Genomic DNA, 21,693 nt, shown 5'->3' with positions numbered 1-21,693 from the left:
CTACACCAGGTGCAGGGTGGGAAATGATCTCAAAATGAAGCTAGTTGTAGTCTTGGCACATTGACATAAGAGGGTGTCAGACTTTCTTTACTTTTAGAAATCTTTTCAAAGTCTTTTCAAAGTGTATGTTATCATCTTTCATACACAAGATTGAATCTTGTAACACTGAGCCTTGTTTCGTCTCTCTCCTCTCTCCTTCCTGTCTTCACTTTAGATAATAAAAACATCAAAGAAAAAAAAATAGCATCCATTATTCTTAACAGATCCAACAACCTTATACTGTAAACTTTGACCTTTGACCTTATTGTTATACTATTACAAAACAATCACCTCTCTAAATCCTGAATTCACATATTAAGCAAGGATTGCAGTAATAGTATAACAATACAATCTTACAGTTGTCTACTCATAATATTTATATATCATCATTTATATATCAAGGATCTGTTAAGAAAATGGATACTACAACCAGAATTTAAAAGTATTTTTTGATATTTGATGCTTATCAATTATTATCAAAAAAGAGCCCAGCACAATCCACGCGCATGTTTCATGCGTCATTTGATTGGAGCATGAGAGGCGGCGTTGCATCGTACATTGCACCTACTTCAGCTTTAATTTCACTGTTAGGCAATGGAGTGACGCAGATGTTGGGGGCTACAGCGTAGGGGCAAGAATCTGCTCTGCACCACATTGGATAAACGTATTGTAGATATCATCGGGGAGTAACACGAGCCAGGACGGAGCAAAAGCATTCATTTCCTTGTGATCAAAAGATAAATGATATAGCAAAGCCACCTTTTGTTTGAAACACAACAATAAACCACACAGGCATTTGGATGTTGCAAGCCCTGGCCCTGTGTTTAGCTCGGTGTACAACCTTGGTTTTAAATGAAGGTTACATCTGTTATCTGCTACCTTTAGGCTGATTTTGCTCCCCGTTTCATGGTCATCCTCTCCCTCACTCACTTCCATTCTCTCAGCCAGCTATGATGCTTGTTTGTACTTTCCTATGAATGTTACTATGTTATATTCCAACCACTATAAATGACTAAAAACCTCATAAAAATATGACAAAGTAAAATGAGGTGAAACATCGAGAGATACACTGCAGAATCATAAAAATCATATAAAGTGTTATACAATAAAGACAAATAAACCTCCAATGTGAGGTTGTAAAAATGTATTTTGTTCCTTAAAGGGTTAAAAATCATCAATCATGTTGCTGATTGGCTGCCGGGTTAAATGGCTCATCACTATGGCTATTTTTTTGCTGTGTGCCTGAATGTCCCATGATCCTCTTGGGCAAATTGTCAACAAAAGAGGGGGGCGGGGTGGAGCCACGCTGAATAAGGAAGGAGGGCTGTGATTGGTTGGAGAGGGGACAGTGGGGCATGAACAGGGAGCTCAGAGAGTGATTGAATGGGACAGAGAAGGAGGGAGGGAAGGGGACACTGAGTGGGGGAAAAGAGAGCGATACAGCACAGAGAAAGCAGCAGATGGATTGCTGCACAGCCTGCACACACAACGGATAGACTGTATGTGTGATGGTGTGTGTGTGTGTGTGTGAGAGAGAATGCTTGTGAATGATGTCCTCAGGAATTGGATGCAGTGAGCTTTAAACCTCTCGAGGAAGTAAGGATAACAGAGAAGTGAACAGAAGAGACGCAAGAGCTGCGACCTACTGTAGTAAGCCTGTTATCAATGCACGTGGTAGGAGCATCTCGATAGATGCTGCAGACTGTGTTGGGATATTTTGTGTCTTTGTCAAAGGTTGAGAAGTGAGAATAGGTTCGGAGCACACACACAGAGAGAGAGAGGGAGATTCTCTATGGTGAAGATGAGCCTGGACCCTGTACAGGTGATGAGCGGACAGGTCAAGGAGCTCAAAGTTGCCACTTCGTCCAACGGGGACAGCAGAGGATCATGGGAAGAGAAAGAAGAGTTTGATCAAGACCACTTGGGCCTCACCACCAAGCCAAAACCAGTAAGTGTCAACTCGCCATTTGTAAATATATCAGCGTCTCTGTGTTTGTTAGTGATCTGTCTTCCTCTCTCCTCATCTGCCCCGTCACTGCTTTCCACAGCTTAGTCCTTTGAGTCAGATGTTTACGTCACCCACGTGTGCAGCTTAGAGCATAGCTCATGGAGGGGTGGAGGTTGGGGAGGGGAGGGGGGGTTAGACAAGGTGATCGAGTGTCTGAGTTTTAAAGGCCACAGAGTTTGGTGGCCTCAAAACCCATTAATAACCATACCGTTTATGATTTAAGAGTCTAGACTAACATGCAAACCTACCTAGGTGTTGTGTAGAACTGGATCTGGATCCTGTGAATCTGCGACAGTGAGCCAATATAAGATAATATATTAAGTTTGTTTTTGTTTACCTTCTATAGTTATAGGTTCTCTAAACAATGTTTCAGTCAGCTATAGTTGTAGCCTCTAGAGAAACTTTGCTTCTGAGAAATAAAAGTTCACTTTGCAAAAGGTTAACGTGAAGCTGAGAAGTAGACAGAGTCAAGTGGTGGGATTTAGTGCTGTTTATAGCACTGCAGTACTTCTGCATAGTGCACAGGGCACATCAGCTGAGGACATGCTGAGCTACTCTGAGCGAGTCTGAAACACAATTATCGCTGCAAAAAAACAACAACACAAATATACAGAACATTCGAGTAAAAATAAATCTAATAAAGAAAAAGAAAATACTGATGAAGAAATCAAGCTAAAAGCTCTGTAATCTCTGTAAACCGTAAACTGTAAACATCCATTACTGCTCGACTATGAATCCAAATATTACTGTAATAAGAATATGACACTGGCCTAATGGACAGCACAGATGTATCTCTGCTTCCGTCTGAAACTCTGTATACCGGGGGGATTTAGCTGTGCTCACATGTAAACACGCCATATTTGGAGTTTTAAGACGCATAACAGCATTAATGTATACTGCATGTGAGTATTCATCAGCGGTAATGGACCACACAGATTACAGGCTTTTAGATAGATATCGCCACATTAAAATTGATGTTTGATAGCACGAAACACACTGTATTTTTGGACATAGTGAAATGTGAAAAGTGATACTTTGCAGATTTTTATACTGTTTCCGTGTGTTAAAGGTCCAGTGTGTAAGTTTTAGGGAATACAGAATAAGACAGAAATGGATTATAACTTGCATAACTATGTTTTCATTTGTGTATAATCACCTGAAAAAAAGAATCGTTATCTTTTTGTTACCCTACATTGAGCCTTTTATATCTATATCTAGGTGCCTTGGTTCCTCTACGACAGCATCTGTCATGTTGTACTGCAATATTTCTAGAGTAGCCCAAAAAGGACAAACTAAGCGCTGGCTATGGACAGGCACTTTGACGCTGTTTGTGCATTTCACGGCCACCATTATTTCTCCTTTATGCTTGGAAACGGCAGTGTGAGGTGAGCAACTACACCGCCACTAAATCCTACACAGTGGTCCTTTAATTTTTCAATGATCTCAGTTATCTAGACGCTAAATAAGTAATAAGTAAGTCATTTTTTTGGTATTTTTATATCCAAATCCTGACATTTACCTCTTTCCTTGTAATGTGCTGATGGACACAGATTACTGAAAGGCTTAATGTATTTGTTCTGATAAAGACACTTTTAATTGTGGCTTTTCTTTTTCTTACAGCATTCATTTCTACAGTAAACTTTTAAAAAAATCAAGTGATGAAAATCACCTCATGATTAATTTTCGGTAGTTATGCATTATCATGACAGGCCCCTTATGCATAATTATTGTCTGCCTAAGAAAATGAATATGAAAGAGGAAATGATGAAAGGGGAGTGTTAACTCAAGAATACATGCAGGCCTCATTAATCATAAGTAAGCAGTGCTAATTCACTTCATCTTTCTTTTCGTTTTAGTTCTATCATTTTAATTCACATTAAATTGAAAGGTCAGTGTAATTAGGCAGCATTCTAAAATTAAACACACTTCTCACCTGCAATGAATCAGATGATGAGGACCAAGAAGGGAAAATGACTCAGCGACTGTAGGCAAGATAGAGACAGTCAATCTTTTGAAGCGTGGTGTAAAGTTGTAAAGGACAGAGCCAAGATTTAAGGAAAGGACTTGTTGTCTATGCTGCAAACTTCAGTTAACGTGTAAGTAAAGAAAAACATCCATTCTGAGTTTAGCGGCTATGTGGACGTTTACACTCCTTCTGTTTGAAAATCCAAATGTAACCTCTGTCTTCATGCATGTAAACTAACATGAAGCAGGGTTAAACAGAGTTACGTTATGCAATAAGAGTCTAATTTTACATTTTCTCATATTATACTTACTAGCATTAACTACTTTTACACAACACAAAACTTTAAATATATCATTCATTGTCTTATAACTATGTACATTAACCTTAGGGCCTGTTATTAAGTCTTAAGCCACATTGTTCATATTTTAGGCATATAACAACTGCTTTGCCCTCCTTGGTCCACATGGAGTACACAAGTAAGGTCCTACATTTAAACATTAAAGTGCTTCCTCGGAAATATAGCCGAGAGACTAATAAGTAATTATGTTAACAAATAGCATTAGAGGCTTATCAAAGTTTCAGGTATTCAGGTTAATCTTTTCCGAAAAGACACACAAGGCAGTACTGATCAAACACTGTACATGCTAAATATGTAACCAAACAATATGAAATACAAAGTCTTTCTCTAGCCCATGGGTTTTAATAATATTGGTCTGATTTCAGACAAACAGGTACATTAACGTTGCCGTTGCTGTCAGTGTTCAGTTGCAGTGTTCAGTTGCCATATCTGCCAAGGGCCGAACCGGCTGCATCATCACTGGCCTTTTACTTATCTATAAATATCAGTCACCCCCCTGCTGCTACTTCACTCCCCACCTCGTCACTTTCTGCTCACGCCCTCACCTCTTTATTTTCCTCCCTGCTTCTCCTCTGTTTATTCTCTCTCTGCCTGTTGTTGTTTGGAAATCCCTTCCACCTCCTCATTTCATTCCTGGATGTCTCAGATATGTAAATAACACATGACACATGGATCTGGGTTACCACCAGTCCTGCTGATCTGGCAGAGCTCTGATGGGATTAATGTTAGAGAGGGGGGTTATTTATATTCTCTTGCCTTGGCCATCATACAAATCAATAGAGGTGATTATGGTTGCTGTGGATTCCTCTGCAGAGGAGCCTTGTGATCAATGCATTCCCAGTGGGTGGAAGGCCTGCTGGGAGAGGGCAGGCTGTAAACACTACCAGTATCAAATCACAGCAAAGAACTGAACTGCTCCAGGATTACTCTCAGAACTGTGTGACATGTTATTCATAGAGTAAAATGACTCTAATGGATAAGCTGCACCAAAGGTCTCGTACATGTGCAAGGGTGTCTCTGAGTAACATTCATAAAAGTGCAAACTGCTCAGCACGTTGTGTCATTGTGTGTCTGTCTCCATCTGAGGAAAAAAAACATCCATCCTTACACAAAATTAAAAAGATTCTCTACAAGAAAAACAGAAAACATAGTGTCTATGAAAATCAGCTGTAAAAATGAATGTTCTCTGAATACACTATGAATAAAAACAAACTGTTATTTTACAAAGGTGACAGGGAGACGAGCCCGGAAGGTGGAAGGAGGCGTGTTTTTCGTAAGTATGTCCCATCATCAAATGAGGTCAAAGGTTGTGTCTGTGGCCACTGACCGTACAGTATAACCATTGCCACTGCCCTTTCACTGTAACCTCCTCTGTGACGGATGTCGATGTGCCTGCATGATCACGGACACACCCACTCTACTAACCAACAACCTGACCTGATGCATCGTCACATGTGCTGTCATGTTGATTCATATTGTACTGGAGAGTCGCCGGACTGAACTAATGAATCAACATGCTGTGTGTTCTAATCACCAGAGAGCCACAGAGAGCTATGGCTCTTTGATTTGCGAACTCATGCTCCTGTGAGTAAATTGACAGATTAAATGCCCTGCTATGGGTGAAAAAAAGCAGAACTTACCCCATGGCGTGCATGAGGCCCAACTCAAACTTTTGGACAAGGAAATATAAACTATGGACATCTTTTTTTTGTCTTTAACAAAAAAAGAGAACACATTTATGGACACATTTGTTGAAAAAGCTTCTAAAGCTGGGCATATGCTCGTCTACAATGTAAAGTCAAAGCTCTCAAATGTATGTACTTATACTGTACAGTTCAATCGTCAAGCCATGATGCTCACACTGTATGTGTAAAATGGAAAATGGTCCGTTGGCCCCATCGGTCAAGCTCTTAACAATTGACATTAAAGTTATGTTTGAAATCTTTGAGAGCAAATGAGTTTGATTGCTGGCAACTGCTAACAAGCTCAGAAACATTCTGAGGCACACATGTTAACCAGTCTCCATATTTTCCATCCACATGATGCATTGTGATGCCTGTTGTGGAGAAATTACTGGAATCAAAGGCGAGATCAGGAGGGAAGAAAGTGTTCAGGAGCCTCTGATGTCTTATGCTGTAATATTTATTGTCGCTTCGCCAAGGGGAATTAGAGACACTCTCATGGTGCGTCAGAAGTGCCTGAGTCGGTCTCACATTCTGCCAAACTCATGCTGGTGGATCGACTTTAAACCCCAAGATAACACCACAAATACTCATTCTCCCTGGACACTGCATGGCAAACGAGGCCCAATGAAGCTGAAGTTTGGTCAGACTAAAAAATAGTCATGTTGCTTCAAAATCAGTCAATCTGATATTTCAGGGTCGGCATTGCCAGGAGACTACCATAGCCTACCATCAGCTTCCATGGTAGGAAGATCTATTAGCCTTGTAAAGCCTATGACCTGATATAAGACGTTCCAACCTGCTTTTTGAAGTAGCCCATGTCATGTAAGTTATTGCCTGATGGCAATTTAAGACGCTAAATATCTGGGAGGACTTATCGCGCTGTAAACACTTGTACTCTCATAAAGTGGAAGCTAACAACACTTATCTTCTTTATTCCCATTAGACTTTTTAAGTAGCTATTTTTAAAATGGCATCACCTGCTGAGTCATTGGTAGCTCCTGTGCACTTAAATACTCATCCTGCATCTTTACAAACAACAATGGTCTATCTAGCACTGTGACCTCAGCACTGCGGGTTACCCTGTGTTTCAAAGCAGAGTACCAAAGTCCTCCCATCACAAATAAGAATTGTGTGTGATATAATAATTTTAGCACTAACCCATGCAGATATCGCACCATTCAAATTACAGTATTGACATTGGCACGCAGTCCCAAAATGTCAACATAATGTAAGAAAAGTTTTCTGACTTTCTGAAGTTTGAGTCTAGTGAGAATGTTCTCATTGTGGTAACAAACAAAGCCAAAGCTTTACATTCAAGTATTATTTTTACCTTCATCTCACTCTTGAAGGTCCTGTGTGTTCATTTAGTTTTGTCCTGACATGCTATTTGTCAGGACAAAACTAAATGCACCCTTGAGAGAGACTCCCTCCCTCTCTCTCTCTCTCTGGTGACAAAACAAAGCTAGTCTCATTAGTGTGTGGTACAAACTCTACCTTTGCATACAGTATGTCAGTGTTTGTACACATTGCCTGTATGTAGGCGAAGCCTGCAGGGAGGTGATGTGAGTCTTTGTGTCATATAGTCAAATGAATTGGAATGTGAACATTTTTCACACGTGTGCCTCATAAATGCATACAGTAAGAAAGTATGACAAAAACCGAACTAGAAAACCAAATCAGACAAGAGAAACTGTTCACATTTTTAATCTGACTTAAATGTGGGTCAGAATTAATCCCGTCAAGGTGATGTGTGTGTTTGTCTGGGTGTGTGTTAACAGGTAAGTAGGTGACATGTCAGGAGGGGGTGTTGTTGTGATGGAATAAGGCTAAATAGAGGGACATTAGCTCAGTGCCCCCGTGAGCCTGTGGCCTATTTACCAGCACACAACCACTGGGGCATGGACACAAACATGCATGTGTCTTCATACACAGATTTCTACACAACACACAGAATGGATGTTGACACATATTAATGCACATGCATGTGTTATTATGCATGTTTTGGAGCTTCTTTTGAAAAATACAAACAAAGGATAAGTGCACTTGTATGTGATATGCTGTACAGCACATTCAGTGACACATTTAGGCAAAGTTGTGTTCACTAGTGCCTCCTGGTTAGCTTCCTTTTCCCCCCTTACCCTTCTCTTCCCACCACCCAGACATTGTCTGAGCTCAGCTGCCCGCTGTGGGCACTAAGGTCATCTGCCCCCATAGGAATGCCGCCCTCCCCCCTTCACACACTAGCACCCGAGCATAAACACACACATTAAGCAACATGAGGCCGCTGTGCCATCTAGTACTGTTAATTTGAGTTCACAGAGGGATAGTCTTTGATAAGAATAGAGAGAGTCCAAAATCATCACACTTTTCTCTGCAGGGCTCTGACCTTGCATGACTATTTGGTGAGTCACTACACACTTTTGACCTTTTGAAATAAGTGCGTGCAGGTAAAATATTAAAATATCACCTTTTAGTTTTATGCAATGAAATTTAACAGCCAAACTAACAGCGTTTAACTTAAAAAATATAGGATTTGTTGTAGGAATAAGGTTTCTCGAGAGGTAACTAACTAGATGTGGCATACCTAAGACATTAGCAAACTTAGTGTTGAGTGTCAACTTTACATTCTGTCCACCCAAAGTGAATTTGTGGACAGTATAGAAAGTTACATAGTGCAAAAACAGATGGCAGGGGTGTAGAAAATGAAAGACAAAGGCACATCTACACAACTGAAAGTCAGTTCTGTATCAAAATAATAGTGAAGTTGTTATTTTAAGGTTTTGCAGTCAAGGGGAGGGTCCAAAATAAATATTAATATCATGGAGGAGGGCCTTTTAAAAGTTTTTTTTTAAACTTGAAACATTACCTCCAGGCCTCCTCACCCCAATAACGTTTGGACAGTCCCAAAGAGTCACTGTGAATGGAGAACTGAGAAATGTGTGGTCATGTGGCCGCACGTACTGTACGTCGTCTTCTCACCCCGTGATTAGAGATGACACCATTCTACTAATGACAGATTACAACAGATAACTGGCATGACAACTGAAAGTGAAATGTATGGGATGTTTTGCACGTAGCAGCTTGTAGTATGAAGTTGAGAGCTCAAATGAAGTTTTAATGGTGTTGCCCCTGAGGTCTCTTGTAAAAGTGTGACAGCAGCACTCATGTATGCACTAATACAAAGGAAGTATTATTAGCCGGGATAGTTTTAGGGCCAGTTTTTCACCACAGGTAAAAATAGGCTCACACCTTTTACTTCTCTTCCCCCCTGTGTTTTTCCAGCCTTCATCTCAATGGCTCATCACTACTCGTCCATGTTCCCTCTTTCCTCTGTTTCTCTTTGTCACAACATTTTCTATCCTCTCTTTTTCTGCAGCCAAAGCCAGAGAACGCAGTGACCATCGCTGTTTCTTCTCGGGTCTTGTTTCGGACTGAGCGGGAGCAGAAGGTTTTTGAGCAGCAAGGAGTGGAGGAGTATCTGAGGTACCAAATCGAACATGAGAACGAACCCTTCGCCCCTGGACCAGCTTTCCCCTTTGTTAAGGTTAAAGTTGCACAAACATACAGTTCACAGACTTTTTTTTCAAGCTGTTCTGAGCTTCTTCGCTGACTGTTTCTGTATCCTAACAGGCTCTGGAGACAGTGAACGCCCGTCTGCGAGAACTGTACCCACAAAGTGAAGAGCTGTTTGATATTGTTTTGGTGACGTACAACCATGCACACGTAGGAATCCGGCTGATTAACACCATCAACCATCACAGTAAGTCTGACTCCAAGCTGAGAAAACAGATGCTTTATACCAAGTATCTTTTTTTAGAGTCAGATAGTAATGGCAATAACGTAATAAGACACAATGTGGCAGACAGATTAGTGGCTTTAAATACCTGCCTGCCATCGACAGCTTACAAAGAGATCAGATTTCAAGCACATACACAGACACTTACAGTTTGACAAGATCCTAAAATGATAAAACAAAATAGGAGGAGATGAAAAAATAAAACATAAATAGGAAAAGGAACAGTAATATTAGCAAATGTTATGAGTAAATCTGAGACCAAAGAGAAAGGGAATGTTTCCAAATGTAAAAATCCCTTCCTTCCGTCTGGGCTGAATGAAATGATTGGATGGGTTCATGGGCCCGAGACAGCCACAGATGCTGAATTTATATTTGATTTATTGATTATTGAAAAGAAAGATATTTGAATTTATATTTGATTTATTGATTATTGAAAAGAAAGATATTGAAGAACAAGCATGTGCAAATTCAAGCTTGTATGTCAGCTATGTATGTCTGTAGGCGGCTGCAGTCAATGTCATACTATATTTATATATATATATATACTGTATACTATTTATAGAGGATGTCTTTAATCCATCAGGAATGGGTTTGGAGGGCAGCTGACTTCTAAACAAATGCTACAAAGTTATTCGAAATTATTTTTGCACTACTTCCAAACAACACAGTGACTGTAGTAAGAGTAGTTGAGATCTTTACAAAACAAACCGCAGTCTACAAGAAATTAAGACGCGCACTGAGGTAAGTTGGTCAGCATACTGAAACTGACAAGTGGCAAGCTCAGCTGAGAACCAAACAACATGGTGTATGAACAGCTGACTGACTGGATCCTTCCCAGGGAAATCTTAGACCCTACAATGACGTCTACCTCACAGACCACTTCCTGTTCAGCTCTTCGAATGTTTTCACATCCTCAGAGCTTCAGGTCGGGGTGAGTTCAAGATGACCTCCTCTGGGATGTAAGAATAACCCAAGAGGCCTGAAACAAAAACACGTCTGTGCCGAGCCACCAAAGCAACACACGGTCCTCCAGATGCTTTCACGTTAGATCTCTTTGGTGGCTCTCGGTATGAGGGGCCCAATACATGCAAACAATCCTCTGAACTCTGACATTTCCTACAGAACTGAAGGAAAACACGGCTTCTCTGTTGTCACAAGGATAAGGGTTTATTCAACATCATCCCTGCAGTTACGGCCACAGTCGATCTCTGTGGGTGACAGTCATAAAAATGATTAAGAAACAAACATTTACTCGCTCCTTAGCTTTTCACATTTGAAACTAAATCCAGACACCTCAGAGAAACTCATTAGCTACCTACAGAAACTATTTTTAACAGCCGCATGGTGAAGTATAAAGTTTCTCACCTTACATGTGGATGACTGGGGACAACTATACAGTTACATTAGCGCATGACTGTGAATGACAAGGTGCCTGCCAGCAGTTTCATACATCTACTTTGCATGTATTCATCAACGGACCCAAGGGTGAAGATGATTGACAGGTCCTGTAATGTGCTCTGTGTTCAGAGAATTGAGATTTCATGTGATGACGTTATCGTTCTCTATGTAAATCAAAGCTGGAGCCATTTCACGACCTTATATATATATGCACGCAATATGCGTTACTGCATATCCACTGCAAAGTGTTAAACTGCACAATGAAACTGCTCATTCTTTCATGCGACAGCAGCGTTTTTGCGTTCCTGCTGATTTCCTGCGTCCCCATTATAATGTTTTAGATCTTCTGAACAAGCAAATAAAACATACAAAGATAGATGATATGAAAACATTTTTGTAGGGGGAAAAAAAAAGATAGACAGAGACATCAAGGGCGAGGAGATTTCCCCCTCGAGTGAATCCCACGCTCTGGCACCCGTTGTAAAGACAAGGGATGTTTGGGAGGTTTAATTTGATGAGGTATATCATAGGGGCAGGGGTCAAACTCACTACAAAGCTGAATAAACCCTAGTTTAGAAAGTCTGCAGAGGACAGTTGGTTCTTTGAATGCTTGCAAGATCACCCAGTGGGTTTAAAGAACACTCTCTGTTTCTTTTAGTCTCCATCTACCTTCAGTCTGGTCATATTCTATTTGAATGTAGCCACCAAAGAGATCTAACAGGAATCTGGAGGACCGTGCGTTGCTTTGGTGGCTCGGCACAGACGTGTTTTAGGGGAGAAAATCATTCCTGAGTTCAACTGTTAACAACCTATAGACATATTGAACATATGACCAGGGGCTGCAAAGAGAAATCTATTTTGAGTGGGGTCACTAGCTAAAAAGGTTGGGCACATGATTACTGTTGTGTTGGTGTGTATTTGGCAACAAACTGTTGCCACTGTCCAAAACCTTTCTGTTGATGGCTTACAACCTATATATTTTTCTGTTTCATTAAATGTCCGCTGGGGAAAAGCTACCTTGTTACCACCCGGATGAAGGCCAATTAGCTAAAAACAGCTGATTTCTGATTTTGGGTTATGGATGTGTTTTAACGTTGATGGATTAGTATTGAAGCTTACAGTTGTCTGCACATTTCTGTGTCTACCCCTAACCTTAAAGTTATAAAAAGCTACCCAATGCCTAATGTCCAGAACCACAAATGCAAAAGCTATCTATAATTTAATTTGTGTTTATGTGTGAAGACAAGTCAGATTTTATTTGTATAGCCTGAAATCACAGTGGAAGAAACACAGGTGAAGGGAATCCCTCTGCCAGGACCAACATGCAATAGATGACGAGTGTACAGAAACAAAATGGTAGTATATACAAATTTTGATGACAGAAAAAATTATTATTATACGTAAAGATTGTGGCTACAGGATTGAACCACCCTTTTTGTTTGTTTCCAGTGCTCCTACAGGATTGAACCACCCTTTTTGTTTGTTTCCAGTGCTCTCCTATCACTAGTCCTTCCATCCTTACGGAAGTGGCCCTTTAAAGTGGATGAAATCTAAGACAAGTTTCTTGCCTAGTGCAGCTTTAACCTTGCCGTCTCAGCACACTAATCTCCCACCCACATTAACCTTCACTTCTACTATATCTCCATCTATCTTTGGTGTCGCCCACATCTTCACAGTCTATTATAACCTTCAGCGCCTCTCAAACTCGTTCTATCAAATCTCCATCCCAACATTAGTCTGTCACTTTAATCCTGTGCCCTTTCTGTTCTTCCCATTTCCCCGTGAATACCGGATCATTTTACCTGAACAGCTCGTACTGCCTCTCCACTGCTCTTTGGATCAGCCCCCAGTGGTGAATGAAGAGCCTCCCTCGGCCAAAATGCAAACAGACACTTTCCCACCAATCCCAATTCTCTCATCTCCACCGCCTTGTCCCACACGTAGTCCCCTCTTTGGACACTCTCCCACCCTGTTGTAAGTTTATCCTCTCACCCTGCCCTTATCCTCACATCTCCCCTCCGCTTCACCTCTTGAAATCGTTTAGCTTGACAAATACTAAGCTACAGCTCCGAGCAGTCTGTAAAGACAAATAAATACATGTATTAATATGTCAAGTGCATGCTGACATTTAACACTGGGTGTTGTGTTGAAACTGAAAACCATGTTGCTATTTGTTTTTCGCAGATTTGTTCATCGAGAGGTTTTGTATGACGGGGGGAAGCAGTCCTATTGGCTACCTGAAGGCCTGGCACACTAACCTGTACCTGTCTGCTGACTCGGAAAAGGTCAGGGAGGCGCTGGCTGAAGGTGAGCACACACACCCACACACACACACACACACACACACACACACACACACGGAAGGGTGAGGACGATACAATCTAACTTTGTATGGTATCTGTTACTTCAGAGTGAAAGGTGATGATACAGTACAGCTAAGAAAAAATGTAATATGACTGCAAAAAACAAATTAATGATGTTGCACCAGTGAGTAGATTTAGACATTCAGGATATGATGTTTACACCGAAAATGTGGTTATTCATTTTTAAGCTTTTATAATTTTTACAGACCCTGTCTCAAACTTATGGAAGTTACACTTAAAAATGTGGGAAATTCAAAAAACACATTGATTTGAATAACTACAATTTAGTGGAATAAATATGAAAACGTGTCCTTTAACAAATTCTCACTTCAAATGTAACAGTGCAGAAGTAGAAAGTAAAAAAAGAAAGCTTCTCCTCCGTGTAATCACCAATAAAGGAAAAAATGGTACAAAACTGGCAGAATTTGAATTTTACCGCAGCAAATAGAAGTTTTTCTAATATTACAGTGAAACGACATAAGTACTGGTGAAAAGTACTTGTAAAAATACAAATAGTGAATAAAGGTTTTGCCAAGACTCTATTTAGAAGACAAGCATGATAATATAGTTTTTTTTTCAAGCTTTATTTTTGATAGAGACAGCTGAAGAGTGACAGGAAAAGTGGGGAGAGAGAGATGGGGAATGACAGGAGATAGAGTCAGAAACCTGGATAGAGTGTTTGCATGCCACAATGTCTACCCGTGTACTTCAGCTAGTACTCAGGTTTCAGAACCAGAATAACGGGTTATCCAGGTTTCTGACACAGTATGATGTTTACATTGCAAACACATATAGTAACTCAAACCATAAGTATTGCACATCAGTGTTTTTGCATGCTTTGGTCCATTTACACATACACTCTGCATTATAGCTGACTGTTTTAAAGCTGTTTTAATTTTATAGATTTTGAATCTCTTCAACCTTTGGAGCACCCATTCATTTTCATTCATTTCATTATTGTATGAAAATCCAAGTCGCTTCAAACATGCCTTTCTAGTGTTATTATTATAATTCTAATTATAAGTGCAGAATGGTTTAACTCTTTGAAAGTGACATTTTTTCCCCCCATATTATGTAATTTTTTAGATAAATGGAATAAAACTTCAGCGCTGTCTTTTAAACTTCCATATAAATGGAAATATATTAGCATATTAAATTCTTACACACACAGCGAGCCGCAAGTATGCATTCTGAATTTTTTCTGTCTTGTTTGCATAATGAGTAGCAGTGACTGACAGCTCCTCCAATGCAGCACTGACATTACCATAAACTAGCATATTGATTATTTCCTCTCATTGTGTTTTCCTGATGGTTTCTTGTGCGTCAGTGAATATGAACACTGGAGGGAATATCAGCATTGCTCTGACTGCGGCTCTGAATATACAGTAGATCAATATTTGAAAACATGAATCGCTTCCTGCCAAAGAAATACAAAATGTTAATATACCCCGCTGTCGAGGAGCTGGAAATAGAATATGTTGATGTGAAATTTGTGAAACCTGAGTTGACAACCGCATCTGAAGGTTTCAATTCGTTCGATGCAGCACATTTCATGGCACATTATTATTGTCATCAAAACAGAAGAGCGCATCGTGAAATAAAGCAGATCAAGTAGAGATGTTTTAAACAGAAGAGAGGATGTTTTACACTGATTAAAAAACAAAAAAAAACAAGATGTGTATTAGTTTAGTTGGCAAAGACCAGAAACAGAAAACAAAATGTCATAATCTCTGTGTGGAAAGAGATGAGAGGAAATTAACCGGAGTGCTGATTGATCGCAGTGTGGACACACATACCTCTCAAGGTGACTTTAGGGACATTCTTCATGTGACCTACACGCTTAATGTCACTAATGCAGTGACTCTGTGGGAAGCACACATCCGCCAACAACCCCGCCTCTCACAAACACACACATAAAACGAGTTAAGCAAAGGAAGTGTCCTTGGCATTTTACTTGAAAGGTCTTAATTAGCCGGGGAACCGTTAATACTTCCTGAAGGCCATTACAAGTCTGCCAGGAGGGTGTTTTTTTATGTAATTGCTCTACAGCTGTTACAACGTAGATGAAAACATTGCTGCTTTGTTCTATTCCAAGCAGGGAATAAAGTGATGAAGCGAAAGCTAGTTTCGCCCACTCGGCATGTGACTGTCTGCAGGTGTCAACATATCTACTGGAGTCACTTCAATTTATGAGTAAAAGCTGTTTTTGCCTTTGCAAGAAATGTGTCTGTTCTGTTGATTCTGATCCTACAAGTATTACTGAACCTTTTTATCCTCACTGACGTCTGTGTTCAGGCATCGCTGCAGCCACCATGTTCATGCCGGAGAAGCTGACAGAGGTGTCAGAATCCCAGCTGAGGGTGGCGTTTGATGGTGACGCCGTCCTCTTCTCTGATGAATCCGAGCGCATTTTCAAGGCCCATGGGCTGGACAAGTTCTTCGAACACGAGAAGGACAATGAGGACACATTACTGGATCATGTATGTGGCTTTCAGTGGAAGTTTGTCTGGACATTTTCTCTTGAAAAGTAGTAACGGAAATTAAGGGAACAAAATGTAGGAGAGCTCTAAAGACCCAGTCCGCTTTGTAGACTTAATTGCCATTTCCCTGCAGCCCCGTAATCACCTGTAAGTGATTATGCAGATGTTCCTGATATAAAATCCATTTTATACACGGATTATTCTATGAATATATTATGCAAAATGATATAATAAATGGTTTCAAATGGCACTGGGATGCAGACTGTCAGATGGGTGTGTCGTTCTATCAGACAGAAAGCAATTTATGAAATGAGCTTTAAGCCGTGCAGGCTTCAAAATGCCAACATTTAAAAAGAAAAGTTAAACTTAAATGTCACTTAAATGTGTGGCATGACAAGGCAATAAGAACTAATGATGCAAGGAGTGAAATACACAAAACACACAGTTTCACCAGCTCTGTTTTCTCATAATCTCTGTTTTTGTCTCTGGCAGGGTCCCCTGAAGGGCTTCCTGGAAGCACTGGGGAAGCTCCAGAAAAAGTTTTATGCTAAAGGCCAGCGCCTGGACTGTCCCATTCGAACATATTTGGTCACAGCTCGTAGCGCAGCCAGCTCTGGGATCCGGGCACTGAAGACACTCAGAGCCTGGGGCTTGGAGATCGACGAGGCCTTGTTCCTCGCAGGAGCACCGAAGGGCCCCATGTTGGAGAAGATCAGGCCTCACATCTACTTCGACGACCAGATGTTTCATGTGGAAGGAGCGGCTGAGATGGGCACCATTGCTGCCCATGTGCCTTACGGCATTGCACAGAAACATAACCCCAAACAGAAAACCAGTGTGGCGAAGTAGCCAACAGTACTCAAGATGCCAATGGCATAGTCATCCAGCCAGAAGGAGAACAAGAGAAGAAGGATGGGATGGAGATCTTAGAGAGGAGCAAAGTGGACGTGAGAGGTTTCAGAGAGCTGAACATGGACTGAACTGTATGTGGGAATGCATCATTTCCATACTCAACGTATTCTAAGTTTGTTTTATCACAATGTAAACAGCCTAATGCTGTTATGTTAGGAGTTAGATGCAGGTCTGGGTAGAGGTCAAGGAGGGGTCTGGAACCTGAGATGACCTGGATGCCAAGTGTCCCTCAGTTTTACAGTCTACTACTTAAGTGAACTCTCAAGTCTTGCCTGAGACAGGATTTTCAAAGGTGCTTGATTGCCAAGGTGACCTGTTATTTCTCTCACTGCTAATTATCTTCGTCAAGAAGATACCTCTTCAGTAAATTCTGGAGCATACTGATATTAACATGCCACCAGCACAGAGACTACAATGTATGTCCTCAATAAATGAGCCATAAGCACAACACATAGGTATTATAAGGTTAAAAATGATGGCAATGTACTGTAGCACAAGAGTCATCATTTAAAGTTTATGTTTTCATTTTACAGAGTTTGACTTCATAAGAATGTAAAATTGTTTGTTTGCAACTATACAAAATGCAATGTATATTGACTCAATATATTATCTACTGTTGTGTTAGTCCAAAAGAAAAATAGAAAGCCATCAGTTTCAGTTGGTGCCTTAGTTTCAATGAATTTTAGCCACTCCAGCAGAGTGGTCAGTCCAATACTTTGGTCCACTGTGAAATATTTTGTACAAACATACAAAATTGTACAAACATAGTTAGTCCAAAAAATATATATAAACAGCCATAGGTTTCAGTGGGTGCCTTTAGTTTCAGTGAATACATTATTTATAACCAATGCTAGCAGTGCGAACTTGGACCAGAGAGAAATATCTCGGCATCTGAAGATTTGGTGTCACCTCAAACATTAATGACTAATTTATATCACCATCAGAGCTGTACAGTACATATTTAGCATGCTAAAGTTAATAATGATAAGAGTTAGAAATAGTCCCATTTGTCTGTAATTCTGAAATAAAAAGCACTTGTTCAGACAGTCCATTGCTCCGATAATACACACTTTTCACAGTATTAACTGTGTATATTATTCTTACCATGATAGTGAAGGACACTTAAAGAAGGTTACCTGACTTTATCTTTTATTGCAAGTGAAAATAAGGGCAAAGAAATTCACCAGAAAAACAGGCTTTCAGAGCATCTTTGATTTGGGGAATGGGCTTTCCGTCCAGTTGTACTTTTTTTGTGACTATTGTTGTTTCAGAATAATGAGCTGTCAGAACAATTGTTATCTCATAAGACTGAAAATAGGAATTATATTTAATATTATAAAATATTAGAGTTTCATTAGTGTGTATAAAGGCAGCCATAAGTTTCAGGGTGCCTTAAAATCAGTGAATACCCTTTATCTATTTGTGTGGTCCTCTTCGTCCCAGCGAGAAACATCTGGACAACATCGAACTTAGGTGTCTCCTTTCACGGATAGTCCAGTTCATGACACAGCACCCTTAAAACTAACTGAACTGAATTCCCATCAGGTGCAACACTACACCATGTCCCAGTTTACCATGCTAGCATGCCGATGTAAAGTGAACCTGAGGGCGACTAAGCACAAGGTAAACTGAATAAAGTTGAGTAACAATTCTGGCCTGAAATGTCCCTAAAATGGATGCTCAGTGTGTAAGTTATAACATGGCTTTGCTCACTCGGATTTAGCTTTCCAGTGTTACAGACTTATGGGCCTTCTATGTCTATTCTTGTTTAAAAGCCATACTGGTTACTAATATGAATACTACAGCCTCTGTGCAGGGTGTTATGGTTTCTGGTATCACTGTAATAGATGTTCAACAAGCAGCTAGTTTGATTTTACTGCCCTCTCCTGTACATCAAAGCTAGTGCAAAGTCACACACTCTGCTAAAGTGGAATTGATTGATGTTGTACAGTTTAACAAATTCAGCTACATCTGGCAATCCATGTCCAACCGGCAGTCGATACTTTGTTCTGGTTGCAGTGTGACTTATGTTTCAATGACACTGAAAAACATGAATTTGTCTTCCACTGACAAAATGGCCACAGTGGCCTTTTGAAAATGTCAATCCACTTCACATCACTCTTTCACTACTGCTGGGTCCTTCTAAATAAATCTAGTGCGTACTCATTATAGCTCGTCAACCTTCCGGGGCCCTTGAAAATGACAAGTAATCCACCAGCTTCATTTCACAGCCAAAAAACACATAATTAAAGAGGTGTGTCTTCTGATTTGTCATTGTCATTTGCCCTGAAGTAGTTGGCTGAGTTATCGGAGAAAAAAAAAACGTTTCAGCAGGATCAGTCAGAGCAGTTTTGGACTTTAGGGTAACGTTGAGGATTAAGCTCATGCAGATGAAGCAACGTTTGAACATTTCAACATCAGTTTATGATGACTTTATTGCAATAAGAAAATGTACATGAATGAAAAATAAAGATGGAAATGATGGTACTTTTCTTTTATTCATGAATGCAAATAGCCTCATATTTATGACCTCTGTGATGAAACGTGCAAAACGAGCACATAACTCTCTGCATTGAGAGTCACTAATGTGCACTTCTTATCTCTACCATCGAGTGGCAGCACTGGAATGATAAATCACAGGAGCAACTGGTCTTCATTTACCCACCACATGTTGTGTTGTTTTTATTTAGGATGACGATTGTTGGGAAATTAACAATCTAACATGTAAAATTCGATCTTTACATCATTACTTCTTCCATGTCTTTCTTTTTATTTTTTGTCACATCTTACTTCAACTCATTTGTCAAACTTCACATGAGCAGAATAATATTACAGCCCACACTTTCCCTCCCCTACTCGCATATCTGTGATAAATGCCTTAATATTACCAATCATTCCCATGTGAATTAGATCTTCCCAGAAGAGCCGGGGTAATAAAAGCCAGAGAGCACCAACACGCAGTGCTGGTCTATCTGGCTCTCTACTAACAACACCGCAGGGACGGGCCCTGCTGGTAAACGCTGATGGATTGGCATTTGTGTGGATTTCATCAGCTACAAAACAGTGGGATGGGTGTTGCTGGCAACAGATAGTAGAGAGCAAGGGCAAATAGATAAAATATGGCCAGCTGGCGAACTCTGCAGAGCTTATGCACTGTTCATAATGACACATGTGCAAGCTGCCAGCTGTATCCATAAACAGACAATAACAATCAATGTGAAAGGAGAATAGTGAAAGAGGGTGGCTCTGCGCTTTACTATACCAGATTGAGATGTGCTGCCTGGGGGACAGACCATAACAACCCACGCAATCCTGCATCTTTCAGATACCCCACTTAGCAGATACATGTAGAAGGTGATCAAGGTGTTTTTTCTTTGGGATATATTTCCATTTCATGTCTTGAAACTATCCCGTGGTTGAACACTTCTGTGATGCAAGAGTGCAAAGAAAAGAAATAAAGCATTTTATAGACGATGGATACGTTCCTCTGACTGCAATTGATGACCAAACGTGGGACATTATGTAACAGAGCATAAGCTCAAATATAAGCAGTCTTACTGCCAGATGTGACCTAAAGAGGACGGGGGTTGGGGGTTTCAATCGTTCTTTATCAGCTCCGGATAACAACATAGTAAAGAAAGACAGTAAGAGATGAGACTAAAACCAGGGCAAGACAGATGGAGAGGAAAGCAGCACTTGCCCCAAAGACACACATAACAAGAGAGTTGTTTTCCTTCTGCTCGGTTACAAAGCCGAGTGGCACCCGTGGAGGGAGAAGATGGGTGACTCATTGTCTTGGCGGAGTTTCTGGTCAGACTCGACGTTTTGATCTGCTCCGACGCACTTTGTCTCCTGTGCGCTCAAACGGTGTAGCTTCTTAAATTCTTAAAATAGAGCTGAAAGTGCCGAAACATTTTTAATCAGGAATTAAGCTGAGAGCATGTTTCACAAGGTCCCTCTCTCTGCACACTGTCACCATATAAAAATGAAAAGGAAGTCAAAGCAGTTAATAACCTGGCTGGCGGTTGTCAAGCTAATTAGGCTGAAATTTCCATCAGATCTGTAACAACTATGTCTCTGTGTCTTTGGCCTTAGTAACTGTAAATTCATTAACACATGTTGCATTTCAGAGATTCTGCAATTGTCTGGATGGGAAGCAGCTGGTAGCAGGAATGTAATATGCTTGTGAGAGACACTACAAGTCGGTTGTTGTACAGCTTGTATAATAACTGGCAAACCAGATGAAATAAGTAAAAATACATACTAATCTCAGCACACAAACTATTGGGCCGACTCAGTCTCCGTATGTTTGTGTGTGCAGGATTTGTACTGGAGCCTGACAGCATAATAACTGTCTTGAAAACAGATGACATCGTAACTCATATCAAGAAACAGCGAACAGCTGCTGTTGATTTAACAAAGCTTCTGATATGCAAATATGTTTTCGGGCATTTTCATATATATTTTTAGCACATGCCAGCAGAGTGGCTCTATAATGTCAACATTGGTTTTGCCGATTGGTCGGTTCACCACCTTGGAGAAATTCTTGGCAGACCTTCATGGTGAACAGAGATAAATGGAAATGACTTTTCTTTTAGTACAACCATGATATTGAAATTAGTGATGTCCTGTGAAATATCTCAACATTCCTATGAAATTAACATCCCATTCAGGATTAATTGTAATCA

The 21,693-nt window shown here is 40.4% G+C and overlaps 1 protein-coding gene across 2 annotated transcripts; it reads left to right on the top strand.

The window, feature by feature from the left end:
* Window positions 1-1,406: 1,406 nt before the first annotated feature.
* Window positions 1,407-19,739, top strand: nt5c1aa (5'-nucleotidase, cytosolic IAa). 2 transcript variants are annotated; one of them, XM_019259776.2, is made up of 7 exons: window positions 1,408-1,987; window positions 5,600-5,644; window positions 9,433-9,600; window positions 9,687-9,816; window positions 13,435-13,557; window positions 15,909-16,093; window positions 16,586-19,739. In XM_019259776.2, exons 1-7 carry the CDS (start codon window positions 1,832-1,834, stop codon window positions 16,940-16,942), a joined length of 1,164 nt encoding a protein of 387 aa, XP_019115321.2. In that variant the 5' UTR covers window positions 1,408-1,831; the 3' UTR covers window positions 16,943-19,739. The 2 variants fall into 2 exon arrangements, with proteins under 2 accessions (XP_010739278.3, XP_019115321.2); XM_010740976.3 differs by lacking the exon at window positions 5,600-5,644 and having other exon boundaries at window positions 1,407-1,987.
* The last annotated feature ends 1,954 nt before the right edge of the window (window positions 19,740-21,693 follow it).

Source organism: Larimichthys crocea, chromosome XIII (assembly GCF_000972845.2).
Source record: "Larimichthys crocea isolate SSNF chromosome XIII, L_crocea_2.0, whole genome shotgun sequence".
Lineage (NCBI taxonomy): Eukaryota > Metazoa > Chordata > Actinopteri > Sciaenidae > Larimichthys > Larimichthys crocea.
Note: the sequence above shows the minus strand (reverse complement) of the source record. Positions and strands in the feature narration are given on the sequence as shown.

Coding starts and splice junctions, on each gene's coding strand:
- nt5c1aa (XM_019259776.2), top strand. CDS start 1,832: ATGGTGAAGATGAGCCTGGACCCTGTACAGGTGATGAGCGGACAGGTC. Junction 1,988..5,599: donor TCACCACCAAGCCAAAACCA/GTAAGTGTCAAC, acceptor TATTTTACAAAG/GTGACAGGGAGACGAGCCCG. Junction 5,645..9,432: donor TGGAAGGAGGCGTGTTTTTC/GTAAGTATGTCC, acceptor CTTTTTCTGCAG/CCAAAGCCAGAGAACGCAGT.